General features: G+C 44.3%; 2 protein-coding genes across 7 annotated transcripts; both read right to left on the bottom strand.

The window, feature by feature from the left end:
* Window positions 1-487: 487 nt before the first annotated feature.
* zfand4 (zinc finger, AN1-type domain 4) lies at window positions 488-13,265 on the bottom strand. 3 transcript variants are annotated; one of them, XM_030106356.1, is made up of 10 exons: window positions 12,949-13,265; window positions 11,086-11,387; window positions 9,417-9,492; window positions 8,657-8,724; window positions 8,366-8,552; window positions 8,017-8,161; window positions 6,234-7,430; window positions 5,439-5,505; window positions 2,109-2,226; window positions 488-1,518 (listed from the first exon to the last, which is right to left on the bottom strand). In XM_030106356.1, the coding sequence occupies exons 2-10, from the start codon at window positions 11,267-11,269 to the stop codon at window positions 1,383-1,385; spliced, it is 2,178 nt and encodes a 725-aa protein (XP_029962216.1). In that variant the 5' UTR covers window positions 11,270-11,387; window positions 12,949-13,265; the 3' UTR covers window positions 488-1,382. The 3 variants fall into 3 exon arrangements, with proteins under 3 accessions (XP_029962216.1, XP_029962215.1, XP_029962217.1); XM_030106355.1 differs by having other exon boundaries at window positions 13,045-13,265; XM_030106357.1 differs by having other exon boundaries at window positions 5,439-5,493; window positions 13,045-13,265.
* Window positions 13,266-13,780: 515 nt separating this feature from the next.
* On the bottom strand, window positions 13,781-24,139 carry washc2c (WASH complex subunit 2C). Of its 4 annotated transcripts, none has more exons than XM_030106493.1 (31): window positions 24,007-24,139; window positions 21,836-21,979; window positions 21,503-21,667; window positions 21,306-21,374; window positions 21,048-21,221; window positions 20,828-20,921; window positions 20,668-20,729; window positions 20,521-20,577; window positions 20,326-20,427; window positions 20,126-20,210; window positions 19,859-19,918; window positions 19,612-19,742; window positions 19,420-19,513; window positions 19,277-19,330; window positions 19,019-19,195; window positions 18,774-18,931; window positions 18,570-18,680; window positions 18,376-18,465; window positions 18,194-18,295; window positions 18,011-18,112; window positions 17,746-17,918; window positions 17,524-17,641; window positions 16,979-17,401; window positions 16,765-16,893; window positions 16,573-16,674; window positions 16,407-16,481; window positions 16,184-16,243; window positions 15,574-15,789; window positions 14,775-15,473; window positions 14,525-14,696; window positions 13,781-14,440 (listed from the first exon to the last, which is right to left on the bottom strand). In XM_030106493.1, exons 2-31 carry the CDS (start codon window positions 21,977-21,979, stop codon window positions 14,295-14,297), a joined length of 4,344 nt encoding a protein of 1,447 aa, XP_029962353.1. In that variant the 5' UTR covers window positions 24,007-24,139; the 3' UTR covers window positions 13,781-14,294. The 4 variants fall into 4 exon arrangements, with proteins under 4 accessions (XP_029962353.1, XP_029962355.1, XP_029962354.1 ...); XM_030106495.1 differs by having other exon boundaries at window positions 19,277-19,327; XM_030106494.1 differs by having other exon boundaries at window positions 19,612-19,739.
* Between the last annotated feature and the right edge of the window lie 95 nt (window positions 24,140-24,234).

Here is a 24,234-nt window from a genome sequence, read left to right as displayed (position 1 = left end):
GCCGCCCGATGAGCAGAAATTAGCAGTTAGCAGCCCAGTGAGATCTGATTTACCGAGACGGTGACACAGTCGCCAAACAGCTACAGCGGGAGCCGTCCTGTTTTCTGCCAGCGACGGCTGGAGTAAGCACAGTTGACGCTCTGAGGAGGTCAACCGGTTAGAAAAAAAAGAACATTTGAGTTGCTTAGAAATCAGCAGAGGGTGAAAATTTGTATTTAATGTGACGGGAATGAGTGAGCGATAGAAAGTGCAAATCATTTCCTCGTCTACCTCACAGCGATGCGTCGAGCAGCTTTCAGCAAAGGTCAAATATTCAGTGACCGCGTAACGAGGAACGGAAACGCCTGGACTCGAGGACACAGAAAGGAAATCACGAGGAAATTACTGAAAGAGCTGGTCTGAGCCGGTGGAATCAGGATTTCCTTCAACGCGAACAATCAAGTCTGCGATGTAATTTTAGACACACGCTCACGCCGGCGACGTACAATAAGTATGGAAAGAAACTTTATTAGATCAAACCCCTGGAGATACTTCAACAGCATTTAAAGTTTTCGCAACAACTCAGCAATAAAAAAAGACTTAAAAAAGATTTTTATGGCAACCACCTCACAGTAGACACATCATAAATACCATAACCCCCCCCCCTCGTCCTAATACAATTTACTCGATAGGCATACAGACGTTACATACGGACATTCACACCTACACACATTGCATACTTGCTATGTCAAAAAACCAACCGTTAATTTAAATAAGTATTCATCAATAAATATTTCGTCAATACATGGGGTGTACTGTTCTCTTAAGAAAGATTTCATTAGTGATGTCTGTATGTGCCTATGTCAGGAAAAATGCTTTCATGTGCACGGTATAAAAATCTGAATAACATGAACACTGAATGAGACAAACACCGAAATGAAAGCAGCGTCCCGCCCCGTTAAAATGACGTATAAATATGATCGCTCTAAAGTGCATCTGTCAAAGACTTGTCGACTTAAATGAAAGAGGAAAAAAAAAAGAAAAAAAAAAAAGGCTATCAAGACTGGAACGTATGTCTTAACGTGCAGCTGATATACCGAGCAAACCTACCTATATACATGCAGAGGATTTTTTAGTTTTGTTTTTAGGCAATGGAAATAGAAAGAAAAAAGTAACAGTAACAGATATAAAGGATAAATATTTTCACATTGTCAAGAGGAGAGAATTAGTTTGTACCACTTCAGTCCACGCCTGGCTTTTACAGAGCATCTCATCTTAATCTTTAAGTGAACTTGGCTAATAAACAGAAAAAAAGAGCACAAAGTGGTGTTTCGGATTCTGCGTTGCACTGAAACGTCGGACCGTCTGCGGCTCCAGGGACAGGCCAGCGGTCGCAGCAGGGCTCATATCTTGGGCAGTTTGGGAGCGCTGATGAGGGGGTTCGTTTCTTGCAGGAACCGCCGGCCGGTGCTCTTGTAGTCGTACGTGCAGTCGTGCGTCTCCGCGTAGCGGTGGGTGGCGCAGAAGTTGTGGCCGCACCTGACGGGGTCGGAGCACACCGGTGGTTACGGGAGCGTTCGGGCAGAGTGGCAAACTAATTAAATACGCCTTTTAATCATCTCATTTTCCGTCAAGGCAGTAGTGAAAGGAGGAGCGCTTCTACATTCACATCTCTTTCATTTATACCGAGTGAATGACATTTATTGTCGAATCAGAAAAAGGTTCACAAGCGGACTAAACTGGCAGCAGCCTTTGAACGCGGCAGGGAGCTCGGCTGCTTCGAGTGGTCGATGTAGAGAGATTAGAGTTACACTCTGTTGCGTCAGGCTGGGCGTACGCGCAGGGACAAAGCCCGAGAGGGGGAAATGATCCATACTGATGTCGCTGGTGGAGGGAAAACTTTGATAAAGCTAATAACTCGTGGCAGAACAAGCAGAGGGCGCATTTTCTTTGGAGATGTGGCAGAAAGACAAAATGATGAAGAAAGAGGGGAAAAGAAAAAAAAAAAAAAACCACGGCGTGCTAACAGGCTGGCTGCGTGGACGAGACTGCCAAAGCAGGCGAGAGATTTGATTTGGAGCGAGGCGGCGAGGAAGTGAGCGCAGGTGGGAGCGCCGGAGGCGTCGTACCTGCACTCGTAGCTGGTGGCCAGCCCGGTCTTCTTGCCACAGAGGAAGCAGTGCTTGGAGCTCTTCTTCTTGGCGCCTGTGGGGGCCTTGACTGGAGGTAGGTGGTACGCTGGAGCGCCTGAAAGCAAAGGGAACATGAGTCCCGAGGTAACTCTGCCAGAATGACTGATTTTTTTTTTTTTTTTTAAATGGCAATAGTTTAGGTAAAGCCGGAGTCTGAATAAAACCCAAGCCAAGAACCAGGAGCATGTGGGACTCCCTCCTACGTTCTGAGAGCCATTTGCTTTCATTTGTGCTTGTTTAACATTTCTCAGACGTCACATTTGCTCAATCTGGATTTGTCATCGTAACGGTGAAGCTCTGAAAGGTTGTATCAAAACAACAGCTAGAAAAGGAGGAAAAGAGCATTCCTTTCTAGGCAGTGCTTTTAGACATATTGAGTTTCCGACTGAAACCACAGCGGGGTAACGTGAAAGCTGCAATTTTCGTCATCTGCCAAAAGGAAAAACACATCGGTTGTGACATCAGGATCTTGAGAGTGGCCCGAATACACATTTCTCTGAAAGCGTCGTCTTCATCCGCTTTTGTATGGACCATTTTATTGAAACCCTACTGAGTGCAGGCAAATTGTTTTCATAGCAAGAATTATGTCTGCCTGAAGTCACGTCTCACTGAAAACTCTCATATCCATTTTTAAGGAGCAGCGTTCAGTCCCATGCAGGTTTCCTGATCTGAGGTCAGAGGCAGAGCTCGCAGGCTGTCTGGATCAGAAAACCTGTCAAAAAGGCTGAGTTGGGATTTTGGAGCGCTGCTCCAAACGTCATAAAACCAATTATGCTGAGAGGGCCGTGTCAGAAACTATCATGGAGAACTGTAAAACAAGTTCTGCTGAAAGATACAACCTACTGCTCCTGCTCTGCTGATACGGCAAACCTGGTTCAGTTGGGCTACGCTATAAAGAACTATAAAATGGGGCTGCGGCCACCTTCAAAATAAATATAGCCAAAGCAGTTAGATTGCTTATGAGGTGCACTGTGATTTTGATTTGATTCAGAACTATTGACTGATGCTTTGCAGTGAAGTCAGTTGCTGTTAAAAGGTCTCTAGCAGAAAGTCCTGGACTGGATTACTGTGTCTGTGGCTTTCAGCTGGACTCTGCAGAGGCTCGGTCCCTCAGGAATACGACCTTCCTCAGAACCCGGCGCGTCACAACAGGGGAAGAGCAAAGTATTCTCCAGCAGCAGTGTTTCCCTTTGTGAAGCTCGGTCTGCACTCTGGGGATGTCTATACGAGGCGGACCTGCTCTCACTGCTCCTGACCATTTTTTCTTTTGTGTGGATCAATTCGCTCCTTTGACGTCTGAAGAAAAAAAAAAAATCTTGAGTCATGCTTGAATAAAGGTTGATTCAAAGAGAGTGTCAAGTTCACTGACACTGCGGTGTACTATGGCAGCGATGAATGATTCTGACTTTGAAAAGAACGCACAGGGTTACTGTCCAGATCATGACTAAACAGAGTTAACACTAATACAGGGAAACACACCTTTTCCAAATTCAGGAAACTCCAGTTTATGCAGGCGTGTGTTGGTGATAATCCAGAATGTGGAAACACATGACTCTGCTTCCTTTGAAAGCTGTGAGAATGCAGGAAGAGAGATAAACCTGACACCTTGCTGTGTGATGAGGGTGCAGCATGCTGGCTGACTGGTTGGGTGCATTCGGATTTGTTTTTGCTTGCTATTGAAGATACTGTACGTCTGTGACCATACAGATATGCAGCAGGTTCATTATCGTCAATTGTAGCCCGACGCGTCTCTTCACCATATTCAATTAAATTTCTTGCTGTGATCAAACATTTTTGCCGTCGAGCTAATCCTCCAGGAGTCGTTTCATCTTCATACACATTTTCTGTGCATACAGCAGCACTGCAGCCCACAGAGCATGATAAAGGTAGAATATGGCGACGTGAAGCTTCCCAGCTTGTTGTCCCCGTCTCTGCTGTTATATTTTTGTGGCTCACTGGCGACAGCGGAAAATAATTTCTTTTAATGAGACGTTTGTGAAGATTAAGAGTTTGTTTCTCACTGAGGTTTTATTTGATCCGTATCACCATCTTCTTTCTTAAGAAATAAAATAACTTCCAAATAATTTGCTTTTGTCAATAAGTTGCTTGGCAACAGTCTTCCAGTTGAGGAAAAGCATGTATTGCAACTTTTTCCAACTGCTTCTATTTCTCTAAAAAAATGTGCACACGTTGCAAATATTTTCCATGATTATGAAACCTGGACCTCTGATACACCAAAATCTTACTGGTCTATTTAGATGCTTCTTTTTCTGAGTGGATTTTGGGGGTCTGTCAGGAAAAAAAAAAAAAAAAAAAAAGGCCGTCATCTCACCGTGGGGATGTTTCTTGTTAGGCCGCAGTGGGAAACGTCATGCTGAGAAAAACACAAATGGGACTTTTTGAGGCAAAAAAACGCCGGTCGCTGCACATCAAGGCTCAATGTGAAGTGCTCTTCGGTTCGACAGCGTATGCAAAACAGTGAATTCGAGTTCGGCCGCCTTTGAGTGACACCTCAAGAGGCTCGAAAAGACTGAAAATACACAGCCTCTTTTTCCATGAGTCCCCAGGTATCGAAACAGAAAAATGAGTCAAACTGATGTGGGTGATCCCAGAGGAGAAAGTGATGTAATTACTGCTGAGCACTAAATAAAATCTCAATCTTGTTTTTAAAAAAAAAAGAAAAAAAAAGTCAGATCTCAGTCTTCGATAAGCAGATGTCATGATTTAAATCTAGAATATGAGCTTGGGAACATTCCGCCCATCTAACTCACTGAGGCATGAGAACCACAGTCAGCATCCATTAGAGAATCTGATAAACGGACAACCAGGGTGATATCGGACATTGACAGTATTGATTCTCTACTTAGCGCATTAATCTATATTCGCTATGAACTTAGACATAACAGTTTCAATAAGCATGCCGGTGTTGTGGTTTTGCTTTTGCAGACGCTGGAATATAATGAATATTTAACACCCTCGTGGTGCTTTATAGTAGCACTCATGCAACACAGCCTCCCCTCTGCATGAGGCTGCACTTTGAAAGACCATCTTTGTTCTGAGCCATTAGCGGCGCACTCGTGTTTACAACGGCACAGACGATTCGATGCGAAGCGTTTTTTTTTCAAACCGCAATTTAACAGCATCTGTGAGTGCGATAGAAACACTACGAGCCAGAAGTTCGGCCACAGTCAAGAAAATAAAGAGGAAAACATTGAATGAGAGGGTGTGTCCAACTCTTGACTGGTGGTGTACGTGTGTCTCCCTTACCTGTTGTCCCAAACGGGGTCAGGACGCCGCCTACTGATGCAAGAGTGTTGGTGGTCTGAGGAAACAACAGGAACATGAACCGGTTAGATAAACTCAAAGACTCAAGAAAGGTAAAAGTCAGCAAACTTGCTTTACTGCATAAAGGAACATGCACTCCCTTTTCCCTGGGAATGAGTCATACGTTGTGAAATCAATTCTGAAAAGTGTCTGTTGGGCAACAAGTGTTCCGCAAGCCGAATTCCAGGTAAATGGGTGTTTGTAACCATTTTTAATTTTACTGGAATGAAACCAGAAAGAGAAACTAAACTATTCTACTGTTAAACCAGTTCTGGGAGTTCTCATGTTTCATCTAGTCTTTAACATTTTCAACTCACTTAAAGACACCATTTCTGCAGTTATTCTGCGACTGTAATGTAAAAAAGAAACTAATCGTCCATATTCATTCCCCATAGCATAAGACTGTTGATCCACTGTGATCCAGAAGCAGGCTCAACTAATGTGAAAATAAAACAGAGCATGCTGCTGTTAAGAAGTCCAACCTTCAGAAAATGACTGAAGCATCAAAACAGCACAACGTTTCTCATTTTTTATAGGTTTAAAAATTAAATTCCAATAACCAATTCATCCCCTTTACTCAAACTTAAATAAGAGCCTCTCCAAAAAAACATGTTATGTGAAAAGGCAAAAATCAAAATTACATCTCACATTTTTTGAAGAGCAAAGCAACAACCACACACCCTGAATGTAAAATAACTCGACCAACCCAATACTAGAAGCTAAAACCGACACTCTTACCATGTAAGAGGCAGCTGCTCGGTGCAAGGGTGACATTTGTCTAATGAGTTCATCCTGAAGGAGCCTGTTGGAGGGGATGCATGGCAGCCTGGAGCCGAGGCCGCTCTGTCCTGAGGCAGTGGCGGCAGGCAGCGCAAGTCCCAGACTCTCTTCCAGGTGATCCCTGCTGTTGTCTGGAGTCCTTGTGGAGAAAGAAGCCAAGAGCTCGGAGTTGTTCAGACACCCCAGTGGCTCCTTACAGGCGTGGTTCGCAATCTTGGTGATGCCTCGCGCTTCTCTCTTTGAAATGAGCTCTGGCCTTTTGCCCGGCGACTCGACTTTAACGCATCGGAGACGAGGTGAGGGAGTGGACAGGGCGGCGGGGCGATGGGGAGATGTGCTGTCTGGCTTCACGGAGCTTTGTGCTTGAAAGTTGGGCTGTAGAAAGGAGAGTGTGGAATCAAAAGGCTGAGACATCAGCCTGGCTGACGTCGACGTGGCCGCTGGTAACGGGGAGGGAGGGCTGATGTGAAAAGACGTGCCGAGCTGCGGTCCGTCGGCTCTGCTGGTGAGAGTGTCGCTTGCTCCAAGTGTCCAAGGGCTGAGTGGAGACGGTGAGTGGGGCAGCTGGTGCTGCGCGCCGACGTCGAGGGGCTGGCATCCGTCCTCCGGCTGGGTGGAAACGTCCAGGACCAGAGGGTCCGACAGGTCCCCAAACGGCGCCTGCGATGGCCCCACCAGACCAACAGACTCCTCCAACAGACCCAGCCCGAACGCCTCCCCGTTAGGCTCGACTGGGTCAAAGGTGGCTTCGGGCACCCCTCTAATACACAGCGGGGGCAGCTGCGGATACACACAGTCCCTCATCAACCTCTTGTTGCCCATTTCAAACCGGGACACTTTGGAAGGAGGGCGGATTTTTGCAAAAGTTTGGCATGGCTCCCACGGCTCCTCCTCCTGAAGCATGAAACAAGAGGGCGAACGGAAAGAGGGGGGAGGCCGCCTGGGGGTGGACAGGTGGGCCGAGGTCACAGCAGCAGAGGGGTCTACTGATTCGTGGTCTACAATAGGAGGTAGTGGGGTGCTTGAATGCCGAGGCTGGTTCATCTGTGACAGCGAGCGAAAGAGGCGATGGTGGTGTCTTGTGCTTGAAGGTCCGTGGGAGCCGCCGCTGGGATGTGGGCCGACTGGGGCCCGTGGTTTTAACTTTGCAGACTTCTAGGGGACAGAGAGAGAGTCACAAAGGACAGAAAGCTCAGAAGAAAATGTAAATCCCATCACACGCAGAGGAATTCTGAAAACAGTGGCTTTCTTATCACTGCATTTGAGACAGTAGAGTGAAAAGTCCAATCTCACAAAAATATTCCCATTAGTGTGGCAACATTATGCAACAAAACTCTAGAAGTTTAAATATTATACCTTTGTTTTTTTTAATCAGTGAAGAAAAGAATTACACTGAGCTGTAAGCTGCTGTCTGGGAAAAGAAAAGCTTTACACAAATAAGTCTGAGTGGATTGGATTTGTAAGAGTAAATAATTCCTTCTCTCAGTCTCCGGACTGAGCTTGACTGCTCTCTATTCAAGGTGCTGCCTGTTCCCAATAAACTATGTTTCCATTATGGAGACATTTTTAGAGGAAGTCAAGAATGTATATTTGAGGCACATTAAGTTTTAATTTAAAAAAAATGTTGAGATTCTAATTTACAAACAATTCTAAACTTTTTTTTTTCCCCAGACAGGCTACTGTTAGGATGAAAGGCTTTTTCTCACCCATGTTTACTTTCAGAAAGAGTTTTTTTCTTTACCTTCTTATTGAGGTTCATGCCCTCCATCTTTGCTTTGAGTAATTTCATTTTGCTCATGGTGATGGCGTTCTCGAAGCTCTGCTGTGCGGCTGCAGAGCTTTCGCTGTCCTCCTCGTCCGTGTACACGTTGTAGATGGAGCCGCCGCTGGAAAAACATGACAGGCGAAGATACTTCCTATTAGTGATCGCATGGCGTCCCAACAACACAGCCGCAGCAGTTCTGTTGCCTGCCGGAAAATGTTCTGAACCAATCAACATCAACCGACTGCACAAAATTCTCAACAGTCTTATTATTATCTAATAACTGTGTTCTAAACAACACACATTTCCAACACAATCATGCTCTCACCTCAGAGATTCAGACAGAGGTGTCAGGGTGCCGTCACCTCGGTCCATCACCCGGAAGAAATTCAGCTGGTCGCCCTCACGGTACACCACGAACGTGACCTGCTTGCTAGTCGGGCTTTTCTCCCAGCCTTCGACCTTGGCACCCTCCATCAGGTCAGCAACGTCTTTGACGGGCTCCTCCATTGTTACTGAGCGAGAGAATAAAGGGGGCTCTGTGATCATAACTAAAAACAAACAAAAACACAATATGTTCACAGAATTAAAGCTGTGACACCAGCTCGTTTGGTTTTACCTCTCCTGGTGTTAATTGGGCCTCCCCTCATAGCCAGCACCAGTTTTAAAGTGCAGCCTTCTGCAATGCTGCAAGACAAACCAGACGCTAGTCAGCAGAGAATGAAGTGTGAAATAGACAGTGATTGAGTACATGAGCATAAAAATGAGAAGGAAATAACCCATTTCCATTCAGAGTCCAATTTTGCTCATCCAAGGCAGCGGCTCTGATCTAAAGTAAACGGCACTTGAAGGGACGAGACGGTCTCCAGATGAACACGAGTACAGAACTGGGAATTCCACTGGAACGTTTGTGGCATATGAGCAGATGTTTTATTGCCTACTTTCCTATGCTTCTGAAACTTCAAAAAAACCTGCTTGCTGCTGTGTAATAGGAGAACTGAGCAAGATCTCACCACGGGCCATCTGAGTGGAAAATTAAGTGACAAGCATTCATAACAATACCGCCATCTGCAGCCGGCGGAGCACTGGAGGGTGAGTTCTGCATCTCATAAAGCAGCGGGATTGGAAGGGCACGCTCTTTAAATATGACCAGCGTGTCGCTCGTCTCACCCTGCTCGACTTCTCTGCCTCATCTAAAACATGTTGAGCCCAACTGAGGCACTGCCACAGTGGGGGGGGGGCCTTCCGTGTGTGCTTGCAAGTCATTCTGAATGTACCACTGTGTGTTTTCAAAGTCGGTTTTGACAAGCTCAGCTGTCTCATCTCACCTCCATGGCAGTGAGCTGAAGGGCTAAAAGGTTGTGAGGAAAGGATTTTACCCATAGTCGTGTAGACGGTGCTCATCATCCAGCTCCACGTTGTTCCAGATCAGGTGCTGCTGGGCAACAGGAATACCTTGACAGACAGAGAGTTGCCAGTTTAGATAATTTTCAGATACAAGACATCAGTCGCATCCACACACTGAACGAGATGATTCATGCCTGCCCCCTTAAGGCACAACTATGCAAGTGCTGAAAAAGAGGAACCCAAATGATAGATAAAGTACAACTGCGTAATATGAACATACAATACAGTCAACATGTCTCACAGCTCAAACAAGAATACTGTGATAGGCTGGATACTTCTTTTTTTTTTTTTTTTTCAAAAATCAATCTCCAGTAGGAGGGCGGCAGGTGAATGAATACAAGGCTCTCCAGAGCGACTGCCTGGAATGACATGAAGCGTATGTGCAGTCATGAAGTACTCTGAACCCACAAAAGTGAACTGGCTGACTCGTGGCAGGAGGCGAGTGTGCTAGCGAGTGAGCAGCACTACTCTTATTGCAGAGTGGTATGCTCCATCACAAAACACACAGGTTGGACAAAAAGAAGCTAAAAACAGAAGGCGAGTATGGTAAGTCATTTTGATCGACAACTAAGCCTCCGACTGAGATCTGTGGGGCAAAAAGGAAACGTCAGTTTGAAATAATACATTCGGTGTTGTCCACATAACATACAAGGAGCTTGCTTTGTTCAAAATGGAAATCCAGTCAAATCATGCAATGTTGTGAAATGTCCTTTTCTCTCTTTTCAATATTGGAGACCTGACCTTTGACCTTTCTAAAATTTAATACAAAAGTTCAGCCAAACATTATTTGAAAAAAAATGTAGATGTAATTCAGCAAGCTCAGTGACTGCAGTGATTTGCAAACCAATAATTGCAATGCATTCAATACCATGTTTGACATGCAAACAGTGATGATTTCTACAATCATGTCAAGATCATGCCATGAGTTAGACATTAGTCATTCTACATTTTACTTTCACCAATGAATAAATCTTCCATTAGATGTTAGAAGTATACTAATGTCAGATCAGATCTTCACTGGTGGTGTACTTCCTCTGAGAAGATCGACTCACTTTCAACAGACTTGCAGAGTGAAAATACCAAATACATTTAGCACAGCAGTCAGTGCTGCCCGTCTTAAGAACATAAATCGAGTATGTCCCCTGCACTGTTTTTTGCATTTCAGTCTTATTTTCACACTACTTGTCTGACAAAGTAATGAAGAATTCCTGTCTTCCTACTTTGAAAAACTCTGCAGTTCTATTGATTAAGGTTTGAAAGCTAAAAGGGTCATCTTTCTGGCTGATGCACACAGTGTCACAATAAATGTTCATCAAATCAAACATTTAAGAACTGGAGTTTTCAGTCCATGTCTGCTTTAGTAGAGACTTGAGGAACCACATAACAAGTGTGACGACAGACTGAATGTTCTCAAGTGACTGAGCTACATTGTCCTGCTCTAAGGAAAGACAACACCACAAACAAGAGACTAGAACCCATTGTAAATGAGACACACAGTAGTTAGATACAGATGAGCACAGTTTCGAGGACTGAGCAGGCCACTCCGAATGTTATATTGAGTGAAATTTAGCCAGAAAAGGAGTGGTGCACAAGTAGCTGCACTGACTAAAACATGCAAATTTAGATTGGTGGACTTTTTACCTTCCAGCCTCTGGATCTTTGCTTTAACTGAAACGACAGCCTCAAAAGGCAACACCCGCAGCTCGAAACAGGTCCCCGTCAAGGTCTCGATGAAGAGCTCCATGGTGTCGTAGAAAGAGAGCCTATACTGAAAAGCCCCCACGCTGTCGTCATTGAAGAAAGGCGGCTCCTTCCGATCTGTCATCTTTGAGGGTCGGGACAGGGAGACTTCAGGAAGATGGTGGAGGAGTGGCCCAAAGTGAGGGAGAGAGGGACAGCTCGCTAGCCTCACGATGGACACACATCCCGCAGGATTACCACAGCTGTGAAATAAGAGGAGAAAAATAAATAAATAAAAAAGACAAGGTACGACAGGCTACAATCACAATGCAGTGGTGTGGTTAAGCCTGAATGTAGTGGGGAAGAGATGGTGGAGCGGCAATCAATGATTAACCACAGGTGCTCCCTATTATCTCATTTCAACATTTAAAAGCATCAATTCAAACCCTTGCTTAGTGACAAAAACTTACAGGACTTTCAATTAAAAAGTTATTTCCTAAAGAGAGTCTCTCATTTGTGGTTTAAATAACAAGCTGCCATCTCATAAAACATTCAGAGCAGCAATAAAGGCCCTGGCCAAAATTCAAGATCAGGTGTGTTACGCAAGCCCATCAGTGGTATGAGGTGTCCTTTGGCTGACCAGACTGATAGATCATCTCGTGTCACTTTGCTCAAATAAAAGAACCAACCTCCATTAATGGCGCAAGGTAGAAAACAGGTGGTAAATCTAAAGGGGAGGCCAGTGTGATGCCCTCAGATACCCAGTAACCTGCACAGAGTTTGTGTTAAGTTCACAAAGGTTGTTCTCAGAATCGGCTGTCAGTACACCCAACGTGATTTGGAACTTTTGAGTCTTGTTTGTAACAAGTACAACTCAAGACTCGTTTCAAACAGCTGAACAACCCCTGACCTAAACCTTAAGATGGGCAGGGTTAAGACTTAATTCGATTCACTGCTTTAAAACAACTTTCATGTTGTTGAAATGTGAAGGTGATCTTTAAATTGTCATTTCTTTGTTATATTCTTTCCATTGTTAGTTAGCATGTGGATTTTCTACGTACTTTCTTTAAAGTTTCCTAACCTAAAAGACTGTGTGATGTGATGTGTCACTGACTCTTTGAGATGTTATTGTTGCAAATTTTACTTATTCTGTCTGATGTCCGTTATATTCATGATGCTTCGCCTCCTGATGCAGTCCTTATTCTTAGGATTTTGATAAAATGTGACTACAATTCCATTGTGTGATATCTAAAACAACATGCACCCCAAATCCTGGAGTTTTCCTTGGTGATAGATTCCCAGATTGGTTTGTGGACGAAGCCGCTATCGTCGATATTTCCATGTAAAGTTTGACCTTTGTCTTTAATGAAGATTTTAACGGGGGTGACGGGATTTTCGGTGGTCACCAAAGCCTACTAACAAATGCGAAGCCTTAAAAACTAACTCATGCTGAAGATCGACTCTGTATTATTATTAAACAAGGCCTGGAGTGCCCACACTCAGACATTTAAAGGGTGCCACATCAGGCCAAGGAGCCATACAAGCTGTGAAAATATAGACGACGCAATCTGGAGACTTCTAGTAGATATCTAACAGAATATAATACTGAACGATCACAGCAGGAGCCACCACGCAGGCAGGTATGGAGAGATTAACAAGGTTAGCTGGCTGCCTGACAACGGAGATGAATGGAGAACGGTTCAGTACATCTGTAGCTAACGTTAGCGGAGAAAGGTCAAACAGCCACTTTTTACAACTCGCTGTTTTCATAGCAGCTATGATCTGTACTCGCCGCTAACATATTCCCTGTCGAAATTCGCTTACCAGTATATCTGGCAACGACACAACAGCCCGCATAAGCGCCGCTGCTAGCCTTAGCTTTTCGTTGCCATGTTAGCCAACAACTCAAACAATGGCTACCTTTCTCCGTGGCTGCTAGCAGGTTGCTAGGCTACATCCATGGGCTCCGGCTCCGGCACGGTCGGCGCAGCGCAGCAGTCAGTGCGGAAACCTCTGCGGCATCCCGTTCGACCACACACACTACATAAAGAAAACCCTGCCGACCATGGTGGGTCGCCGCGGTGTCCCGGTGGCCGACACCACCGTACCTGTCCGCGGCGGACGAACGACACCTTTACGGCTTCAGGTGATTGACAGACAAAGAAGCCAACCGCAGAGGGCTGAAGTGGGCGGGACCTTCGTCCAGTGAAAGAGCGTGTTACTTCCGCGTGGGGGAATAAATACATAAATAAATAATTTATCTGAAGTCAATGAGTATTGCTTGATTGCAACCTTTCTGCGATGGCTTTTAGATGATTTACAGATAATTGAAGTGACTGCATGACACTGTCATATCTGCAAAATCATCACAGGCGTATAAATCGTTTGAATCACTTTAGTTGAAAGGTATGGCAATACACTATGATTATTTCAGTTTGAAAACTTGAATAAGGAGTTTCAATCCTGCTACCCTTGCTTTAATAAAAGTGACACCCCCTCAGAAAAAGAAAAAAATTGCATCTCTGGAAACAATTCATTGTGCTTGTGTGGATGTAATACTCATATTAACCAGCATCCTTTATATGTCTAGAGTCTAGACAGACAAGAAAGATGAAATGCAACATATCAAAAATGAGCACACACATTTCACATAGGATAAAATATGTTTCTTTTTAGTTATTAAAAATGGAATTTCTTCTTTATCACAGCCAAAGTTAAGAAATGGATGAATTTCTTAATAAAAACAATGTCAAAAAGACTAAGACTGTAAGTAAACAACAATTTCTCTTAATTAAACATGATATGGCACAAACCAAAAGACATGAAATCTCGCATGGCAAAGCCAAAACATACAAAAAAAAAAAAAAAAAAAAAAAAACTGTTTAATTTCTGCAGCTTTGAGGCAAAGCATATGATATGCTTGTAAAGTGCTATCATGTACAATGTAGAGTAAGTGGATATAATAACTATGATACCATTATGATTTCGGACATGTTGGAATATGACTGGAAAATTTTTTTTTATTTGTGTCTTTCTCTGCCAAAAATAAGCCACAGTATTTATATGAATTTATCTCAATAAATACTCTATCGACAGTGTATCCGATATCTTTGAGTGATCCAAATGGCAAATAAATGAATCCACATTTTTACAAATCCTGCTACAACAGTTCAGTTTCCACCCAGAGCATTGAGAGGATCATCAAATATGCTGCTTGACTCTGACGCTGGGGTGGTCTCCTGGGGTGGGGCTGTTTTCTTTGATTTATGGGGAGCCTTCACCACTGGTTTTACTGTGCTTGGTGAGAAGATATCATCTTGAAAGGACAAAGAGATACCAAAAAAAAAAAGTTACACAGGTTCACAATGCAGGAAAAAATGTACGATTTAGGCTTGCTTACCCATATCATCATCGAATATTGATTTGGTCTCTCCCTTTGTCTTGGACTTGTGTTTGGATTTCAAAGTGTCTGTCAGGTCGGCAAAAATGTCTATGTTATCATCAAACAAGCTGGCATCCAGGGCCTTTTCTTTGTGCTTCTTGTGAGCTTTAGGCACAGTGGTTACTTCATCCTGAAAATATGGAGAGAAGCAGGAAAATCAATGAAAAGCAATGGATGCCTAATGGCAGTAAAACGGACTGTAACGTACCTGAAAGATGTCCTGCTTTGACAAGCTACTGCTGCTTTTGATTTCTTTGCTACTCGTAGGTGTGGGAGTGGAGCTGTTGCTCAGGCCAAATATGTCTTCGTCGTCGTCGTCTTCTTCCAAAAAGGCAGAGGCCTTAGCTTTTTTAGTGACCGACCTTGGCTTGACCTTCTTAAAGAGATCATCGGTGTTGTCATCAAAAATGGATGGGAGTGTGCTTGTGTCCTTGTCTTTCTTCAGCCCCGCCCCGCTGCTGGCCTGAGGAGGCGTCGTCTTGCTGGCTGGTCTGGCGGAAGCTGAGTTAGTGATGGCGGTCGCCCCAAACAGACTGTCGGAGCCAAAAAGATCCTCCTCGTCAGAAGACTGCGCTCCCTTGGCATCTTTGCCGTTTTTAGTAGAGTCTTTCTTGATGGCATTTTCTGAGACTGGCAGAGGGAGTTCTGAAGGCCTGGTGAAACTTTGGGGGGGTGAAGGCTGAGACAAGGCGGAGGGAGGAATGGCTGGAGACGTAGGCTTGTTCGGTAATGTTGCACTGACTTCTGTCGGGCTGGATTTGTCTGGAGGAGGTAAAACTGACCCAGACGGACCGGATTTTGGCCCCCCACCTCCAGCCTCGTCTTTATCCTGCAGAGATTTCTGAGCTGCCTGCTGTCTCGCTGCTCTGGACTGGGGTCGGCGTTGTGCAGAACCTTTGGTCCGACTCTACACGACACAGGATTTAGAACAAACGTCACATCACAAATCCTCCAGGGGAGAACCATGAGAGAATGTGAGAGCCACGCTGCAGGTATCAGGAGCACACCTTGTTTGCACTCTGGAGCGTTGAGACCTGGACGGGAACGTCAAAGCTCACTCCTCCCTCGCTGCCTGGCGGTGGCTCCGCAGGACTGGTCAAAGGGCTGGGGCTCAGGCTGGAGCTGGACACCCCTGAAGAACTACTGGGACCCATTCCACTGGACCCTGGCATGCTGGGAGCAGCACCAGGGAGCAACGCAGCAGGGTTGATCATTAAACTGGCCTAGATGTAGGAAAAACCCAAACAGGTATTACATTTACCTCATCAAACCACCTAGTTCATAAATCTTATAAAGAAGCAGATTAAGACAAAATGAGAAACCAGGACTATGAATGGAAATGGAGCAAGAGTAAAACAGGTGAGAAACAACTTCTAAAACTACAGGAAATTATGTAGAATCTTCTGATTTGGCAGAATCAAAATAAAGAATAGTCATTTTGACAGACATGGTCCTGGATCATAGGCAAGTTTTGAAGTTGGAACATGAAAAAGCCCAGAAAAGAGAGTTCTTCAAAGAGAAAATATGCAAGTGAGAATAGAATAGTTCCTCCTCAGAAGGAATCAGAGTGAAATGTCAAGGATGAAGACATTTGATTTGATTAAAAAAATGTATTACTTGAAGTTTCCCAATCCTTGATGAGGAATCTTTAGGTTTTACAGGGCTTGCTGCAGGCTTCTGTGTGGTCAGATTACAGTCACATCAGAAATGTAAACCAAGAAAAGCAACTAGTCTGTGCTCATAAAACAAAAAACAAAAAAAAGGATTTAAACAGAAACTCAAAAGCAGATGTGTCTTTCGTCACTCAGTCTGACCATATAGTAAGAACACAGTGACCTACCTGACTCTCCGATGAAGGCTCTGGACTCGCTAATGGGGCTTTTTCATTCGGTTTGTTGGGTTTTTCTGGGACTTCCTGACAATGAAAATGAGAGCCGAGTTAAGGAGGATGATCCTTTAAGTAACCGATGGTTCTATTGTGTGTAAATGAATGAGCCGGCCGGTACCGGAGGAGGTGGTTTTGGTTTGAGCGAGCTGAAGAGGTCGTCCTCGTCATCGTCCGCAAACAAACTTTGTGCTGCTGGCTTTGCTGTGCTGGGCTTCGAGCTCTGAGTGGAGAAGACGGACATGTAAAAACTTTGGCACAGTGCACTTCCAGACAAGCACATGAAAACACTAAAGACATGCGAGACACTGACTGCTGGTTTCCCTGAGCTGGCGAAAAGATCGACGTCTGGGTCGTTGTCCTTCTGCTGCGTGTGACTGAACAGCAGCTCCTCGTCCTGGAACACACCTGTGCTCTTTGCCTGCGGTCGCTCCTCCGCCACCTTCGAGTCATACAGAACGGCATGTGAAGAAACGGGACGTGCAGAAAGAAACTCTCCCGGCCCGTGTAAAGCTGGACACACAAACCTTCTGCGTCTTTCTCGCTGTGGGTTTACTGGGTGTGAATATCGGATCGTTCCAGTCAGAGTCGTCTTCCTCCTCATCGTCGAACAGACTGACGGCATTGGTTTTCGCCTTCTCCTCCTTCTCCTCTTCTACAGTTGATGGCGGGCTATCCTTAGAGCTGAAAATGTTATCTTGGTCCACTTCCTCCAATGGGCTCTTGGTCCGCTTGCTGGCGAGAACGTCGATGCCTCCGAAGAGGCTGACCGCTCCAGCAGGCTTCTTCTTACTCTCACTGCTCTCTGGGGCTTGTGATTTTGGTAATACTTCAGGGGGATCGGATGCAGGTTTCTCTTGCTCGTCGGACTTATCTCTTGGTGTCTCAGACGCTGTAATCTCCTCGCTCTTCTGAGGCTGTGAGCTCGGCTTAGTGCTTACAGCAGGCGTCTGAAGACAAACAGGTATGAGAGCAATTTAATCGCGGCATAAATCAGATAAAATAGCAATCAGAGAATCTTCAAGAGAAGATCATTTTCCGTGTGTAATAAAAAATGCCATTGTGCACCCACTTTAGCTGGCGCTGCGGTGTTCACGTTCACAGCAGGTTTGGTGCCGAAGAGGGATCCTTTATCATCATCATCATCCTCATCTTCGAACAAGAGAGCGACCCTCTGGGGCTTCTTCTGACTGTTAAAGACAGAAAAATAACGTTATAGCAACATAAATTGAGTTTAATTGTTTGGATACTTACTCAAAATGAAAGGCAGGAAAATAAGATTTGCTGTATATACCTTGACTCCTTTGTTGGAGCAAACAGGTCGTCGTCGTCGTCATTGTCAAAAAGGCTGCTCCTGGGAGCCGTTTTGGTGCTGGGCGGAGGCTTCTGGAGGCTGGACGGCGCGCTGACGCTGGCTTTCATCCCTCCTGTCTTTGTTTCAGTACTTTTAGAGTTTAACCACTGGTCCTGTCATCAGGAAAAAGTATGTATTGTGCTGTACGTATAATACAAAACATTAAAGAGACAAGAACATGCTGCATTTCTCCTGGGTTCCATACCTCATCGTCACTGAAGAGGGACACGGTCTTGCTGGGCTGTGGCGTGGAGGCTTTAGTTTGACTGGGTTTTGGTTTAGATTTGGCTGCAGATGCAAACAGATCCTGCACGGAAGGAGACGGATTAGAGTGGAAGACAAAAAGGCAGGGTGTAGTTCTGTTCGGTCAGGTGTGATTTATTCTTGCCTCTTCTTCCTCGTCGTCAAATAAAGACAGAGTGGCCTTGCTGCTTTTTCTCTGGCTTGTAGGTTCAGGCTTAGACTGGCTCTTAGGGATTGTTGGAAATACCTAGAGAGGTGGAATTCAAATATTGTGGACTGAACGGCTTTGGTTACTGTAACGGCTTTTGCTCCTTTTGAAGACGTTACCTGTATGTCTTCATCATCAGAAAAGAGCCCTTTGGTCACCGGTACGTGTGTCTTGACAGCAGCTGGCCCAACATCTGGAGGTGGACCATTCTGAAATCCAAAATGGGACAGAGATGAAATGCAGAATAGCAATCTAAAGTCAACCTTTGCATCTTAACAGGGTTAAAACAGGAGAAAAAAAAAGCGGTTCGGACCTCTTCAGATTTCTCAGACTCCTCGCTGGTAGACGACTGGCGTTTTTTCAGGCCCTCGCTAAGCAAGCTTTTAGTGCCAGGACCGAACAGAGACACAGCCCCCGCTGGCATCTGAAGACGACAATCAATTACCAACACGAGAAGAGACTTAAACATGCTTTTCAACACACGAAAAGAATACTCTACATTGATGCAGATGTGTACCTTTTTCTCGGGAGCTTTAACTTGTGCTCCTGCTGCCTCTGTCTTGCTCTGGCTTGGTGCAGGGACACTGGACTTGCTACTGAAGATATCACCATCCTCATCCTCCTCGTCATCAAAAAGATCGAGAGCTTTGGTGGGTTTGGGTTTCTCCTGTGCAGCTGAAAATTAGAAGGAAATAAAAAAGTCATTCATGGCATTAAAATCCCGGCCCGGACGGTTCTCAGCATTGGTTTTCACACACTAACCTGAATCGGCCTTTTTCAGGGTTTTGCTGCCGAAGAAGTCATCGTCCTCCTCTTCATCGTCAAACAGCCCACCGCCACCAACCTGTTTAGAGATGGTGTTCGTCTTGGGAGCTGTAATCCCGTTCTCTTTCCTCTCCTCGGGGTCAGACTCGTTCCCTGAACTGAACAGGTTGTTATCTGTTGGCAGAAGGCGATTTAGTCTGAGGCGGATGAAGCAGACAGGAGGCTGACATCAGCTGTCAGACAGCAACTAGCTACCTGGGAATATTGACACCGCACCGGCAGGAATCTTCTTTCCAGGTTTACTGGCTTCTGCAGCAGAAAAGGTATAAAAGAATATATAAAAGCTATTTCTTTCAAAGGCCTGTATATATCCCATCGACAGCAGAGCCCTCTCTCACCTGCAGTTTGAGCTGTGCTTTTCGTACTTTCACTCGCTGCTTTTTTCTCTTCGGGAGGCGGCAGCGGCTTTGGCGCCTCAGAGAAAAGATCCCCCTTAATGGCACAGTGTCATACAGAATAAATTAGTTTTTTTCTGACTTTTTTACTTTAGAATAATTGCTGAATCTGAAGAAGCAGAGAAAATAATTTACCCCGTCGACGTCGTCGTCGAACAGACCTCTTCCTCCGCTGAAGAGGCCGCTCTTCCCACCGAATGGGGAGAAGTCGTCGTCGTCGTCCATTTTTGGTGGTTTGAACATGTCGTCGCTGTCCTCGTCGGCTGCTGTTGCAAAGCATGTTAACGGCAATGAGCTTTACATTTGACAAACAAAAATGTAAATAACTCATGTGAAACACAACACAAAGGCTGAAATGCAGTGATGACTATGAGTGTCTTACCCTGCGGTTTGGAAGATTTTGACTCTTTTCTGCCTTTGCTCTTCTTCTTAGATGCCAATGCTTTCGAGATATGACAGGGTGGAGAGAAAAACTCCATAAACATGCACATGCAGCGATGGAGCTCGTGCTTTCAACGTTCATTTAAAACTCAAAACTTGGATGGATTCACTCCCATGTAAAATCAAACACGATGAGTGAGAGGAATGTAAATTCAAAGTGAGATAACGTGAGGAACTCTCAGCTGTTTTGGTGATGACGGGGACTTACAGGCACGGTCTGCCTCAGGTTTATTCACCGGTTCACCTTTGATCCGGGCAGCAAGCTCATCTGCAAAGGATGATGGGCCTGTGTTCTGAGTGAGAGAGAGGCACACCTTCATCAGCTGCATTTCAAATAACATATTCAGTTCAAGCGTAAGCTGTTACACTACTCAGGAGATGTAGTTTATCATTATGTTCACGTCATACTTTTGTGTCATCATCGTCGTCGTCCTTATCCGATTCTCCAAATATGTCAGAATCTTCATCTTCTTCCTCTTCATCATCATCATAACTCATCATGGAGGATTTCTAGGAGAACAAGGAGGGAAATTTCTGAGTGATATAGGGTTTTAACTTGCCATTTATTACTAGAAATGCAAGCTTAAAAGGGTATGTGGTAACCTTTTTAATATTGATCGGTTCATCATCCTCATCTTGATTGAAGTCCTCATCTGAATGCTGTAAAAATGATACAAAATATACATGTATATTTATACATGTATGTATAAAAAAAGTAAATATGTGAAAGTTTGAGAGAAACATTCGTACGACTGCTTCTTTGCCGTCTTCACTGTCGATTACGCTGTCTCTGTCACTGTCAACTGACATTTCTGGAAAGAAAAAAAAGCAAACAAAACAAAACACCTGAAATGTGGGACGTAATCAAATTGTGTAAGTGTTTCTGGTAGACACACTGATGATACATTACCATCACTGGATAGATCACCCAGTCCAACATCATCTTGTTCCATGAAAGCCTGGGAACCAATCAGATAAGGGAGCGGTCTGTCCACATAGAGATCCTGACAGGTGAGGACACAGAAAAAAACATCACAGATTACACAAATGAGACAGCCTCCCTCCACATGCATGGAGAACTTGTCTCAATCTACTCTCCTGCATTGAACAATGAGGGGAAAAAAGCAAACCTTGGGCTCTAGTATAGCCTCCACTCTGTCCGTCGTCTCCTCGTCCTCTGAGTCAGAATTTCCTGCTTTGATGTCCAGATGCTCAAACGCTGACTCCAGCACTTTCAGGCCGAAATTCACGGCTTCCTGCATCTTGGGGATCAGCTCTGCTTCTTTCTGCTCTCGCGTTTTCTCCTTCGGGAAAAAACAAGCGTAATTCTTATCAAGCTATTCAGGAATAATCAAAGATCTGAGTAAAGTTTATGTATCTTAACACACCTGCTCTGGTTGCTTTTCTAAAGTGTCGGATTTGGGAAGAGTCTCTTCTATTTCCTCATCGTACACCCTCTGCAACAGCACACAGAGTAAAGGAAACAAACTGAAAAGCTGTTCATGGTGCACTAATCAATCGGGCAATTCATTATGAACATCATTAAAAGTAAACTGTAACATAATGTTTGAATGATATACATTACATTTTCTATAAACTGGGTATTGGAGAGCATGAGGAAGTCGTTAAAGACGGAGTGCAGGCAGCTATCTGTAGCCTTGGTGTCCCGGATCAGGCTGTCCAGCTGCTTTTCGATGTCGTGTGTCTTTGACAGCATTCTCTGGGAGAAGTCTTGGAGGAAGAGAAAGAGCTATAAAAAAAAAAAAAAAAAAATAGGACAAAATCAGTTGAAATTTCCTCACTCCAAAGCAGAGTATTTCACAATCTTATCACCATCATAAATGCTTTCTACTGTTTTCCTTTGAAAACCTTGGATAAACTAATACTTCAGATTGGGGGATGACGGTCTTTGACGTACCCCCGAGTCGGCTGCCAGGGACCAGTTGGCGCTGCTCTGCCGCATCTCTTCAAGAGTCCAAGGCCTCTCCCAGACCTGAGCATCTCTCTCAAACTGGTCACTCCTGCTGGGACCATTTGCCATTCTCTCCGGCACCCCACTCATCTGCAAAGTGATTGTTAGTGGAATTAATAATTAATGCACCATTCTAAGTCCCTGTCTTACCACAGAGGATGAATGCAAACTAAAGAGCGACACAACAGCATCAGAAGTTGGCTTCCGGAATTTCAGACTTTCGATTTTATTTTTTAATATGTACCTTTTACTTTTGCTGCTTTTTGATCAGTTTCACATTTGCTGTTATTTTAGCTTTAATCAGTCTTCTTTCATTGTTTGTTGTGTTTTATATGTTTATGGCACAGCACTTTGTAACTCTGGTTTTGATAAGTGATATATAAATAGACTTTATCATGATCACTTGGTTCATTGTGTGTGGACTTACGTAGATTCTGAGGAAAACAGGTTAGCTTTGCGTGATGGTTGTAATAGTATTTAAGTATTTTAACTGATGAACGCTTAACTTTAAGACCCCATGTTGAAACCCGAATAAAGAAGCTTAAGCTTGGTTTCCTTTTTTAGAAAGAAGTCATGTTTTTCCCTTTGCTGCCAGGAAAAAAACGGGTAAAAGCAATGTTTGTCCCTTTGCCTGACTGTAGCGATCTGCTGTTTCTGCATGACCCTGACCAATGCCTGCATCACCTGGACACTGTGTACAACTGTGTGGCTTTTTGAGGTTTGTCACAGGCTGCAAAGCTCTAACTCACCATTGCATCTGATAAGCCAGAGTTCAGTGGCCCCTACTTGACCCTGCACAGACTCACACACTGGTACACTTTAACTTATAAATTCATTCTTGGCCTTCTCCGTGGTGACTTTTGTGGACGTATTTTACTTAAAACAAGCAAAAATGAATGTACAAAGCAACTTTATGCACTGACATTCTACATGTGAGAATCAAATTGCAAGGTAGGGACAAAGGAAAGAGATTTTCAAGAATTGAATAAATAAACTAGCAATTGCAAGCAACATTCCTAGTTTTTCTTTTATCATGGTAATTTACAACTAATCTTTAAGTCTTAATTGCCCATCTGCATGTTTGTGAGTATCTGTCTTCCTCTCTCTGATTGTTGACCTGTGTACTCTGCCCTCTCTTTTAATCAGCTGCGATCGGTTCCACCCACTGGTTCCATCGGCCTACAAACATGATTTGGTGAAAGAGCCACAGAAGATGTTTTGATGGCAGGACAAAAATGGATATTTGTTTAGTTTTTTCCCCCCATAACGATGAAGTCATGGGTGGTCTGATATCTTATTAATACTCAGTTTGTTGTACAATCATTACGTTAATGGAACTGGTACTATGGGATCCTGAGATGATTTTGTCACGTTATTACAAAACAACAAAACAATCAAAGATGAATGATGCTGCTGATGTTAAATGTTTCTATTCTGTAATTCCTGTGCCAAGTGCGATTGAAGTAAACAGAAAGTATGTCGAAAGAGTACTGCAGCACAGTTTCACATACAGGAAGCAATAGCAGCCGTAAGATCAGAGCTTTACAACTGTCCACGACAAAACTAGCTAAAAACAAGAGGGAGCACAAGGTGAGCAACAGTATGTGTAGCATACTTCTGTCGTCTATATGCATGTCGATGCTCACTCTGATGTAAATAATTATAGATCAATATGGAAATCAGAACGAATAAAATTACGCTAGATGTACGTTAACCTGACAAAAGACAAAAATCCAAAGGGTTGATCTATAGATTGGCTCGTTTTTAAGTGTAGATACTGACTAATCTGAACAGAAAAACCACAAATCAAACCTCTGCTGAACTTGTAGATTCACCTCAACTTGTGTAGTTTTACTGGCACGCTTGCAAGACGACAGCATCACATGACTCATGCAACAACGCAGCACATTTTCAGGAAGGAAATAAAAAAACAGTTTCCACACAAAGTTCCTAAAACGTTGTTTCCTGCCTCTAGAACGAGTTTTCCTGTGAGAAAGCGGGGGATTGTTTGGCTAATGGCTAGCTGAACTTAGCTAGCCAACAGCAGCGACAGCTACAGCTACACCAGTCTACACGGAGAGGTTTCTCCAGCCTCCGTCAGACGCTCCTCGGCTCACCTCGTAAAAAAGCGGGTCAAATGTTGTCCGCGGCGGTCAACCGTTGTCAAAAAAGACCAAAAAATTGAGATCGATTATGCAAAATTTGGCCTTTCCCTCATTGGTCTTCTGACAGGTCAGCCATGTTCTGTCTGCAGACAGTCACCTGACTGCTGTTGCCTAGCAACCCGGTGAAAGTGGGCGGGGCGGAGCAAAGACTGGAGAACAGAAACTGATCCCGGATCAGCC

This window comes from Salarias fasciatus, chromosome 13, assembly GCF_902148845.1.
Source record: "Salarias fasciatus chromosome 13, fSalaFa1.1, whole genome shotgun sequence".
Lineage (NCBI taxonomy): Eukaryota > Metazoa > Chordata > Actinopteri > Blenniiformes > Blenniidae > Salarias > Salarias fasciatus.
The sequence above is the reverse complement of the archived record's forward strand: the minus strand, read 5'-3'. Positions and strand labels throughout refer to the sequence as shown.

Excerpts from the sequence above, each read along its gene's own strand:
- zfand4 (XM_030106356.1), bottom strand. The coding sequence starts at position 11,269 with ATGACAGATCGGAAGGAGCCGCCTTTCTTCAATGACGACAGCGTGGGG. Across the intron at positions 9,493-11,085 it reads AAAGATCCAGAGGCTGGAAG|GTATTCCTGTTGCCCAGCAG; the intron begins GTAAAAAGTCCA and ends CTGTCTGTCAAG. Across the intron at positions 2,227-5,438 it reads GACCCCGTTTGGGACAACAG|GCGCTCCAGCGTACCACCTA; the intron begins GTAAGGGAGACA and ends CTTTGCTTTCAG.
- washc2c (XM_030106493.1), bottom strand. The coding sequence starts at position 21,979 with ATGAGTGGGGTGCCGGAGAGAATGGCAAATGGTCCCAGCAGGAGTGAC. Across the intron at positions 21,668-21,835 it reads CCCTGGCAGCCGACTCGGGG|CTCTTTCTCTTCCTCCAAGA; the intron begins GTACGTCAAAGA and ends TTTTTTTTATAG. Across the intron at positions 16,675-16,764 it reads CCAGCTCAGGGAAACCAGCA|AGCTCGAAGCCCAGCACAGC; the intron begins GTCAGTGTCTCG and ends TTCTCCACTCAG.